We start from the raw sequence: 11,490 nt of genomic DNA on the forward strand, positions 1-11,490 counted from the left end.
TTGTCTGGTGCTGCTTGTTTCAGCTGATACCCGATTGGTTAGCTGTTCATTGGTTGGAACAAAAACTTGCTCGCACTGCAGCACTTTTGAGGAGTTGTGGGGAAATGGTAACAATCTACATAAAAAAATAAACAGATCACTCTTATTTCATTTCTTTATTAAAAAAGTAATTCAGCAGTGCAAATAAAACCACTCAGTCCACTGACAATGACAAAACAACATTGAAAAGTTGGCACTCACAAGTGAACCTGAGGCTTGACGTATAAAATCATAAGACTACGAAGTTTTCAGTGTAACTTAAGACCAAAGTAAGAGCACAACAAGACAGTGAAAATGCAACGCCTTGACAAGTCTGTCACACATGCAGGTTAGGAAAGTGATGAGGTAAAACCACGCGGTTGGCTGACACAGTCACACAGGCTGAAGGCTCAACAGCTGGATCCTCCTGACTTTGAGAGTTCTGGTGCAGCGAGGGGAGGAGGCTCGTGCAGTGTCACACAACCAGCGAGCCCCGACTCACTGCTGTGCTCTGTTCAGAAACACAACAAGCGCCACAATCAGACTCGGCATCCATGCTGGTGTAATGTTAGTGGTGTGGGTTAGTGGCCAAGCAGCTCCAGCTGTTAGATGTTTATGAAGCAGAAGGTTTCATTTCAGCCACTGTGACAAACAGCACTGAACGAAAGAGGAAACAGTGGAATAAAACTGTAGGTGATTTCATTGTGGAAGCAGCATATTCATTTAGGGATTATTTAAAATTCATACCGTGATAACAGTTTTCAGACGGTTGAAATTCAAATGTAACAGACACAAAATTTCTATGCAGCCACTATTACATTAGAGTCAGCTTCTTTCAGTCAATGACATGTTCTAACCACTAGGCGGTGCAAGGAACTTAGAAATGACATTGGTTATTGGTTAAAAAAAAGCCAGTGTATTTATCTTGAAACTATTTGAGGGATTTGTTTTGAGGGAAGGAGGAAGGAAGTCCAGTTTCCTGCTACAAGTAACTCACCAAGTTTCTGCTCTTATCTCGCTCCTCCCGACTCCCCTGGAGAGTTTGGGACGCCCCCTTCTGAGGGGGGCGGGTGTAACAGAAAGGCCTCGTGGACGGGTCAGTGGTTCGATATCGATCGGTTCTGGGGGATTCAACAGTACGGTACCGGTCTGTGTTCGGACCCGCCCTCCTGTACCGCTCTGCTTCCAGCTCAGAGTAGGGAGGCAAGGGGTCGTCCTCTTCTGGGCGGTTGCTAGGCGAGCGGCTGTAGTAGCTGTCGCTACCTTTCCCCCTGGAGCTTCCTTTGGAAGGGGTGTCACTGTCCTCTTCCCCCCTCCCTCCGCCTCCTGCTCCTCTCGCTTTACTCTCCAGCACGCTGTTTAGGTAGGCGTCGTCATAACCACGGCTGAGTGGCGGCCGTGAGGGACGGTCGCTGTCCCAGGTGTCCCTCCTCTTCTGTGGGAGGGGAGAGGGGCTACGCCGTCCCCAGTCGTCCTCCTCCTCTCTGTATGGACGCCGAGACGGGCTATAATCTCGGCTATAGAGCCGATCCACAGGCTCCGCCCCTCTACGCCCGTGGGTGTCATACGATCTGGCAAATTCCTCCAGCTCGTCTAGGGAGCCAGTGCGCCCCCTTCTGCTCAGCGTCTTCCTTTGCAGATGCTCAGAATGAGGATTCCACCTGAACACAGAGAGCAAACCCATCACCAAAAGAAAAAGACAGAGAAACTAAGATGTACGAGCAGCGCAAAACATACGCACACATATAGTGAGATCTTTCACTGTCCAATATAAAACACATATTATTATTAATCTAGTTAATTCGAAAATTTGTGATTGATTAATCTCAATTAATCGCAGTTTAGGGGTGAATGAATTTGGTATATTACTGAATCAAATGATGGACCCATACATACATTTAAACAACAAAATATTGTGTATTTTGCATCAGTTTGACAATAGCACATTAAATCACGATGGTGGCTATATTCAAGTTTTTATATCACCTTATTTAAACTAAAGCTCTTTTCATGTCTTGAAAATATTTGTATACGAATTTCAATTTTTAAAAGAATTTCAAGTCCATTCAGAGTAGTGGAAACCCTGGCCACTGTGTAGCGAAAAACACCCCTGAACAAAAGCAAACAGATGCTTTTGTTTGCTTTTGTTCAGGGATTCCTCCATGTTTGTTGTTGTTGTTCTCATCCTAGCTGCCACCTGCCTTGTGCATCAGTGTGATCAGTGGACCAGGAACTCCTGCACTGACAAAGGTTCCCTGTTGTCTGGAGAGCAAACTGTGACATTAAATTACATTTTTTTAAATGTTGTGATTTTTTAACTGTAATTAATTAATCGTAATTAACTTGTTAAAGTCCCACCACTAATTACTATATAGCAAAATATTTTAAACATCTCACTCATAGAACAAGCGTTACATCCACGGTTACATCAGTTACAGAGTGCAACAGAAGTCAAGTCCTTGAGAAACATTTTTGTTTCAGCCCTAAATCATATGATTACTCAAAATGTTTTTATGTAAATAATGACTAATTACTAGACTTAAAAAAAAAACAACTAACATTGACACTGCGTCACTTTACAGTAGACGCTAGGGTCTCCAAACATTCAGGCCACAGGCGAAGTCAGAATTTGTGACGGTAATGGGAGTCAATTCCAAGTATCACATGCTCACATCCCTGCTCCAGACAGATTTAAGGAGTGGCCTTGAGTTTATCGTTTAGTTGTGTCTCCCTCCAAAGCCTGCAGACACTTCACTCTTCTTCTGCAACTCTGCAAAGTCCATTGAACCTAGTTGTATCAGACAGCTTAAAACCAAGACATTTTGTTCACACCGTCAGCACTAGCAGGCCCATGTAGCCTGTGAGTATGGATGAATGTAGCTATAGCTCAAGATAATGGTAGCCACGTGACGCCGCAGGCGCCTTCTATAAATGATAACACACTCTTGTTTTAACTCATGAGTTTCAGTCCACAATCCACAGACCTTCTGTCCAGTTCGTCATCGGAGAGGTTGCGTCTGTCCCGACGTAGCCTGCGACTCTGAGTCAGCGGCGCGGCTCTCACCATGGACCGGTCGTCCACGTCGGAGATCGGAGGCAGCGCCTTCATCTGCACCGTCTGATAGGTGTGTCTGAAATCTGTATTTCCTCCGTCGTGAAGAGAGCTGAGCTCTGACAGACTGCCGGCTGTTTGGACCAACGCGGTTAGTCAGTAACAACCATGAGGAATAATACACCTTAACACAACAAGATGTGGAAAGACGATGGGGATTAGATGAGAACTACAGCTACTGAACACACACGTGCACATCACTGAGGGCGCTACAGATAACAGGGAAGGCCTCGTCTCTGCAGGCTTACGTTGGAGAGCGGCCATCTTGGCAGGCGGAAACTGAGCCTTCTGAATGTAGTACCGAGCTTTCATTGAGTCTTGACTGGATTTCAGTCGATACCCATTGCGAACTGTAAACACGCACAGTTACTTGCGGAGACAATGGTGACACACAAATCTATTCGATAAAATCATGCAGTGTTACTTTGTGAGAGACACATGACAAACAAACAAACGTGCGGCGAGGACAATGAATTCATGGATGAGGGTGAGGAGAGTTTCTAACAGACAGAAAACACTCACCAGCAGCTAGATTATTCTCCACAGAGGGCAAAGATGGGATTTTGGGGTCCAAAAGAGAAGAGGAAACATTGGGAACCACGGCTGGGACTGCAGGAATGTAGTAAGGGTACACAGGGATCTGTGGGGGCTGCCCACTCTTGGCCATCTTCCCCGCCTCATACACTGGACACGATAAAAAAAAAACTCTTCATTGCACAGTTTTTTTTCATCATTCGCTACTGTTAGGAGCGGAGAACTTGCTGCTGAGTGACTTACGTTGTCTTGGGCAGCAGCAGGTCTCTGGGCAGCAGCAGCAGCTGACGTAGCAGCAGCAGGAGTGAGGACAACACTGACACCAACAGACTCCCAGAAGTAGCAGGAACAAGAGGCTGCCCAGCGCCACCGAGCCCACAAACGCCCACTCTGCAGTACAAACGTATGATGTCAGACACCCAGCATTGTATGACGGCGGAATCAACCTAGAGTTTTTTTTTTATGACATCAGCCCATTAAAAACAGTGGCAGTATGTTTTTTGAAACAAGATAAGGGAGGAACTATGTGAACAAGAGGACTGGAGAGATTCATACAGTAGCATGTTCTAAATGTTTTGTCCACAGAAGTAACTCAGTAAAGAAAGGAGTGAGAGCTGTTCAGGCAAATATAACTACAAACATTTGAATTAAGTACTGCTGATACTACTGGTCCTTTGGGAACTGCTGTTGCTGAAGACATGGGGACTAACGTTAGGGGGCACTGTTCTGCAAAGACACCTCTTTTCTAGTGGCTACAATCCCAACATTTTCTAAAGTTGTCTCAGATTCACTGGCAAACTTTAGACAGTACAGTTCAGTAGGCCTTTAGGCATCTGTTTTATTTATAGTCAATTTTCTATTCTCCATGGAACATTAACATCAAACGCAGACTAACTGGAAGAAACACCAGGGAATCTTGTCAAAAACAAAATCTCACAATAAACTTCCTTAGGGTGGTGCCGAGCTGAAGTCTCTGCATAAACATCTCACCAGTGGAGTTCTGGATGTGAGCAAATAAAAGATCTGGTTTGCCATAAGTGGGCAGGAACAAGTCTCACCTGGATGTCTTCAACACCCAAAATTAAAAATATGACCAGGGTGACATGAAACATATCATTGCATCACAAAAGGAAAAAAACTAAAACTGCATTTGGAGATAAATGATAAACCTTCGCAACTTTGGATGCATTTTCAAGCATAAAGAAGGGATGTTTGAAGGAGAAGATGAAGCAACGCCAAGAGTGAGAAAGAAAATAACTAAATGCAAGCGGAGAGGAAACAGAAAATAATTAAAAATTAAAATTTTAATTTTAAAAAAGTAGTTAGATGGAGATACATGTTAAGTGTGATGTATACTGAAAATCAAAAAAATAATAAAACTAAATTCTTTAAAGTAAGTACTTACATTTTATTTGATAGGTCGTTCAAGGAAAAAAAGAAAACGTTTTGTTGGAGTAAAATGAAGGACTGACAATAACTGTGTTGTTTTTAATGATATTTAATATAATAAATATATGTGAAACTACATATCTTAAATTGCAGTGAATACATTTAAATATATGGTCAAATATTAGCATGCTGCAGCTATATCAGCAATTCCTAAATGGTTCATGTGAGGACAGAAAAAGACTGAAATCAGATCTGACTGGTAAGTTAGAAACAGGCGGGTTAGTGAAGCCAGGAAACCAGTGGTGTTTTGGCGGCGTACCTGGCATGATCTCCACATCAAACTCAGGTAAGATATCGTCTTTGGGACCTGTCCTGCCTGCAGAGAGACAGAGGGCAGAGGTGAAGGCTGGCAGAGGAGGCAAGAAGCAGGACAGAGTCAAGGCGGAGACAGCGGGTTGACTGAGGGCCATGCAATAATGATAGAGACCAAACAAGCCAAAGAAAAGGTTTGAAGAACCCTAAACACGGTAGCTCATAACTAATATGTCACCTCTACGATTCATAGTTCAAGAAGAAAAGGGGTGAGCAGAGAAAAAGGAATAGTGGCGGTAAGGTCTCAAAAATCATCTTCTGAGAGGTTAAAATACAGAACACCATTAAGTTTCTGGTTTATTCATGTAACTCCTTTATCCCAGTAAGCAGGATACCCTCATGCTCTCATGCAGACGCCACACCAAGCCACATGCTAAGTTGTCTCAAACTTGTGTTACTCCACTTCTAAATTTAGCAGGTTGACATGTCTATGTTAGCGCTGCAGACCACCCGCTAGAAAGAAATTACCTTCTGCCACCGGTGTGTTGCGAAAGTAGTAGAGTACAGGTGCCTTTCTTGCAGTGAATCATCTCATTAAAATGCAACATAAAAATTGCTAAAATGTAAGTTTCAGGGTGCAGAATCACCATCAATCTCTCCTCTCTAAGAACATCCACACAGTGACAAGAATTGCTCCATTGACCTAACATTTTTGGTCAAAATCCTATGACTATTTTGCTTTTTTTTTAAATACATTTTATCAGTAGGTAGGAATTGTAATGACTTAAATGTGTCACACGATTCTATTAAAACCATAAGGCGTACCACTGCTTAACCAAGGAGCCAATGAAAGCAGAATTTAGCTTCTTTCATCCTGTGTACAAATAGCTGCATAAATCATTTGGATTCATGCCAAGTGACGCTGTATCAGGACACAAAGACTTTAGCTATGTGAACTGGGCCGCAAATTCTGGGACAAAAGTTTACCACAAGGGCTCATCAGAATCTAGGACTCAGTCGAGGGCTTGTTTGTGAAACACTGTGACCACACAGGAACCTAAACAAGTCATGTCGTTCAGCATGAGACTGAAATGACAAGGATGACCTGCTGCTGCCTGATGAGGCTCGGTCATGACTTGGTACCAGTAAAAGAGGGCAAATAGCCATCCCTCTGCTTCCATGTGATACTGTTGCTCACGCTGGCCGGCTCACCTACATACCAGGAGGCTCCATAGCGCTGGGTAACATGAGAAAGCTGAGGAGGAATGTGTCTCTGAGAGGAGATTCATAGGCGCGAGCAGGGCAAATGAATATGGGGTGGATGGTGAGAGGTAAAATTCTTTCGACTGGCTTTACAGCAGGAAGCAGGTACGATGCGAAAAAAAAACATATACAATATACAATTAATATGGGTGGATGATAGATAGATAGACAGACAGACAGACAGACAGACAGATAGATAGATAGATAGATAGATAGATAGATAGATAGATAGATAGATATAGTTGGATGCATAGATAGATAGAGATGTACCATGGCCTATCCTCCAGTCTGGTGTGAGCTTATCAGATTAGAGCTCAGCAGGTGAGCGCTCTAGTATTCAGCCGACAAACAAAATGCATTTTAATTTGATATTTAAACTTGAAGGGATAACGATCGGTTTGCGTTCACGGCTCCAGCTTCAGCCAGAAGCCACAATTTATTCTCTCCTTCCATGTCCACTCCAGACTTAACAAGCTCCAGGTTTGGCTGAACAAACAGGTTGCCATGGGAACGGCTTAAGGAGAGGCTTAAGTTTTTGGCAACAGCAGTCGAAACAGTTAAACACAGTGAAACCTCTGTAGCCTTTTCACAGCTGAGCCAAACAGATCATCAACAACAAAACACCTTAAATCTACTGAGTGGCGCTAAAAAAAAACCTGAATTGAATAGAAGCACAGTTATACCTAGCACCAGCAGCTCCAGTTGATCCTCATTCTTTCCCTCCAGGTCGTCAGCGATCACGACCTTACAGAAATACACTCCACTGTCGCCCCACTGCAGCTCCCCGATCCTCAGGTCCGCTTCTGCACGCAGAACAGACATCCCACTCAAGTTAGCAGGACGGTATTTGAGATTCAACAGCGTATAAATTAGCTTGCGCAGGACAGACGATGGCCATCCACGTCGACAGGGCAAAGGCTTATGATAGGTTTCTATCAAAATAAAATACCTCTCAGTGCCGAATGTAACATTTTAGGGATAACTGTGAAGTTGTTATAGAATACTATATTATTATGATATCTAGTGAGGCCACTAAATTATTCACATAGCAGTTCAGAGTCCAACAGCGTGCAGGTGTGTGGCGCAGATAAGACCAGCGTGAGTTTGGGTTCTATTGTGTTCCGATAACAAAAGTCTTAATTTAGAATCTGAAAACAAAACATGGTGCTGAACCAGAGAATAAAGCCATGGCATTACTGTTTACGATGGCGATGTCCCTCCCTTTGTAGTGTTCAGCCAGTGTCATGGAGGCGCCTTGTGCAGAGGCCACAACCCTCACAGTGCGGCTGGTGTCGGAGCACTCCAGGTGGGACGTCGGTCCAAGCTCAGAAGCCTTCATGCCCAGAGACTCTGGGAGGCTGAAGGATTCCCGGGTGCGGTCGCGGCAATAGGACTTGTACCACCACTGCACCACTGGAGCCTGCGTGGATGCTGTCTGGTACTGACATGGGAGCACCACCGACTGGAAGAGCATCGCGTACCGCTGCTTCTCCCGCACTGTGACGTGCACGCCATCGCTGAGACACACTGAAACAAGAGCACACAAATGGAGAAATGCTAAAGCTTTGTACTGGAATGACCTGGCTTGATATCAGTCCTGTCCTACAAAGAAGTGTCAAACCAAAACGGTCTGTTAATGGCCCTCTTCGATGGGAAAAAGTTGCTTCCTTTAGCATAAGGCATCCACTGTATACACAATAACTGTCTAACTCACAGCACAGGACACTCAAGTCTCCCCCTTGAAATACAAATATCCATTCAGTTTACCATATTTCAGATTAAATTGTCTTTAATCTGCCACTGTCTTAACATTTTTTTTCTCAATGAATTCTCGGCATTTATGATCTCCATTGGCTTGCCAGTCGAAGAGCAGAGATTGAGATCATACTGCACTTAAGATTTGTGTTTTTGACACGTTCTCTTTAGAAACCATGAATATAGCATAATAAATAGTGGTGGGACTTTAACGCATTAATTACGATTCATTGATTAATCGTAATTAACACGTTAAAATATTTTAATCGCATTTAGTCATTGTAATTTTATTTAATTTAATTGAACAGTTTGCTCGCCAGACAACATGGAACCTTTGTAAGTGCAGGAGTTCCTGGTCCACTGATCACACTGATGCACAAGACACGTGGCAGCTAGGATGATAACAACAACAACAAACATGGAGAAATCTCTGAACCAAAGCAAACAAAAGCATCTGTTTGCTTTGGTTCAGGGAGGTTTTTCACTAAACAATGGCCAGGGTTTCCACTACTCTGAATGTACCTGAAATTCTAATAAAATTGAAATTCTTATACAAATATTTTCAAGACATGAAAAGAGCTTTAGTTTAAATAAAGTGATATAAAAACTTGAATATACACACCATCGTGATTTATTGTGCTATTGTCAAACTGATGCAAAATAAACAATATTTTGTTGTTTGTACGTACGGTCCATCATTTGACTCAGTAATATAACACATTCATTCAAATTGAAAAATGTGGCTTCTTCTGGCAAACATTCTTATACTATTAAACTGTGAATAATTTAGATTAATTAATCACAAATTCTCTAATTAATTCCATTAATGTTTTTAATCGAATCCCACCCCTAATAATATGTAATAATATGTACGATATTTATTATTTTCCAAACCTGAAAGAATCTGTCCGCTATCATTAGCACAACAACCATATTTTGTTCTCATGTGTTAAAAGTTATTACTGCGACCAAGTTTGCATGAGTCAGGATGAAACTGACCGAGAGATCAGTTGACTCAGACTGACACAGATTAGAAGCCGCGTGTGTTTATGGGGGGTACCAGGGTCACAAGGGTTAAATTCCAGTGTGTGGGGGTGGTAGGCTGCCCAGCGAGGAGGAAGGGGGGCTTTTCATCACAGAGGCAGGAGGTACAGTGAGAATTTAAGGTGCGGCAGGAGCAAAACAGTGAGCAGCTGACCGGAAATTATGATGAGAACAGGAGCGACTTGCTCGTCTTTATTGCACCTCACTGTATGAGCTGTAACTGTAACACGCTCGTGAACTGGCTGAAGAGGAGTGATAACACTTTATCTTTTCTAGACAAATACTGAGGAGGACGACTGTGGTCTCCCGAATTCCTCCCACAATAGAAGTCCTGCTATCATTGTTTCTTTCTCACATAAACCACTCCATTGTTACTGTTGTGCCGCAAATCTCACCCTCCCCTCCTGTCCCACTTGAGGATCTAGGAGGGGGGAGGTGAACACACACTTTTAACCAATGGGCAGATCAATCCCAGCCGAGCTCCAGAAGCACAGACCAATTACCACACAGAGATTTAAACTGAACCGTTACTTCATGAGAGCTTGAGGTGACACTTTGAGACGCATCATTTCACAGGTTAAATATTGTTTACAGGTGTGACTCACTGTCTGCTAATGGGCAGTTTGGAATCCTGCAGACAGTTAATAACAAATGTAGGACCCCTATATCAGGATGAGGTTAGATTTCAACCAGTGGGCAAACTTCAAGAGAATCCAGGTTGAGATTTGCAGCCCTGTGGAGCACGTTTCCTGAACAAGATCAGACTTTCCTGTCCAAAGTCGTCACATTTCCTGTCTTTACTGAGTTTTACATTCCTTCACATTGACTCAGTGTGAAAACAACGATAAGACTAAATATAATCCTTGAGCTTCATCAAACTTCTGTTAGACATTTCTCAATAACAGAGACTGAAGAAAGTGTTAAAAGAGAAGAATATGCTGCAGTAAAAGAGTATTCCAGTGAAAACATGCATTGTTGTGAAGGCCTTAAAAATGAGGATCTGTTTGGTAACAAGGTAAAACAAGGGGGAAATGTTTGTACAAAACTGACAGACGAATAAGTGGCACTAATTCCAAACACGTTCAATATGTAAATTGATATTAACTCATTTAATAATATATATACGGTATATATGTGTGTTTAAAAAATCTTAATTACTGAAGTAGAGAATAACATAATAATAGCATTTTTTGAGACTTTTACCAAAGAACATGAACATGGATTCCTCTATGAAACTAACAATGTTTCATATAAACATGTATGTAACTACATGTATATAGTCATAATATAGATAGAAAAACTAGTAGTTGCATCTTAGCTGTAGCGTTCTGAGTCACTAACAGATAAACAAATACCACAATATATTTACTTAACGTCGAAATCCGGAGTTACATTTCAAAGTTGTCGGACTAATAAACACATCGAACCGAGATTATTTGACATCGTTGACGTCGTGCTCCAGTCAAAGTCGGTGCACCGTTAAGTTTGGAACAACCTGTCGCGCTGATGCAACAAGTAATAAACACCAAAATAAGGTCCACCAGACTCACCAAAAGCTCCGACTAAAACAGCCAAGCGGTTAAAGTTCATAATAAAATCGGTTAAGTCCCAGTCAGGTGCTGTTTTTAAACATGTTTGCCTCTCCGTTCCACCGCCGTCTGCTACCGCTGCTGCTGCTGCTGCTTCAATAGCGGGGCTGTACCACTCCGGCCGGAGGTGAGTCCCGGCAGGCACCACTCTCTTCCCCTTCCTGACGAATTCTCAGGAAATTCTATCGGAAATCTCACTTGAATCGTGGGAAATTGATTAAAATGTCGTATGTTACTTTCTACAGACGCGTTTTATCTGTGTGAGTATCAGATTTTCCTAGTGATATTGAACTATAAACATGAACAAAAGTTCAAACTGTTCAAAAACCTATTCATTATATTCAGGATAAAATGTGCCACAGATCTTGAAAAAAAAAGTTTATTTTATACTTTCCATCATCAGCCATAGTTCTACAGAGCATCAATAGCAAAAAAAGAAGAAGAAGAAAAAAAGATGACATAACCAGCTATGGA

General features: G+C 42.4%; 1 protein-coding gene across 3 annotated transcripts; it reads right to left on the reverse strand.

Moving 5' to 3' along the window:
• Nucleotides 1-140: 140 nt before the first annotated feature.
• ildr2 (immunoglobulin-like domain containing receptor 2) lies at nt 141-11,113 on the reverse strand. Of its 3 annotated transcripts, XM_053878043.1 has the most exons (10): nt 10,978-11,113; nt 7,826-8,155; nt 7,312-7,431; nt 5,373-5,429; nt 3,908-4,054; nt 3,653-3,814; nt 3,379-3,480; nt 3,003-3,204; nt 1,016-1,679; nt 141-529 (listed from the first exon to the last, which is right to left on the reverse strand). In XM_053878043.1, exons 1-10 carry the CDS (start codon nt 11,015-11,017, stop codon nt 494-496), a joined length of 1,860 nt encoding a protein of 619 aa, XP_053734018.1. In that variant the 5' UTR covers nt 11,018-11,113; the 3' UTR covers nt 141-493. The 3 variants fall into 3 exon arrangements, with proteins under 3 accessions (XP_053734018.1, XP_053734019.1, XP_053734020.1); XM_053878044.1 differs by lacking the exon at nt 5,373-5,429; XM_053878045.1 differs by lacking the exon at nt 3,379-3,480.
• Between the last annotated feature and the right edge of the window lie 377 nt (nt 11,114-11,490).

The sequence above is a fragment of the Synchiropus splendidus genome, chromosome 10 (genome assembly GCF_027744825.2).
Source record: "Synchiropus splendidus isolate RoL2022-P1 chromosome 10, RoL_Sspl_1.0, whole genome shotgun sequence".
NCBI classification, from domain to species: domain Eukaryota; kingdom Metazoa; phylum Chordata; class Actinopteri; order Syngnathiformes; family Callionymidae; genus Synchiropus; species Synchiropus splendidus.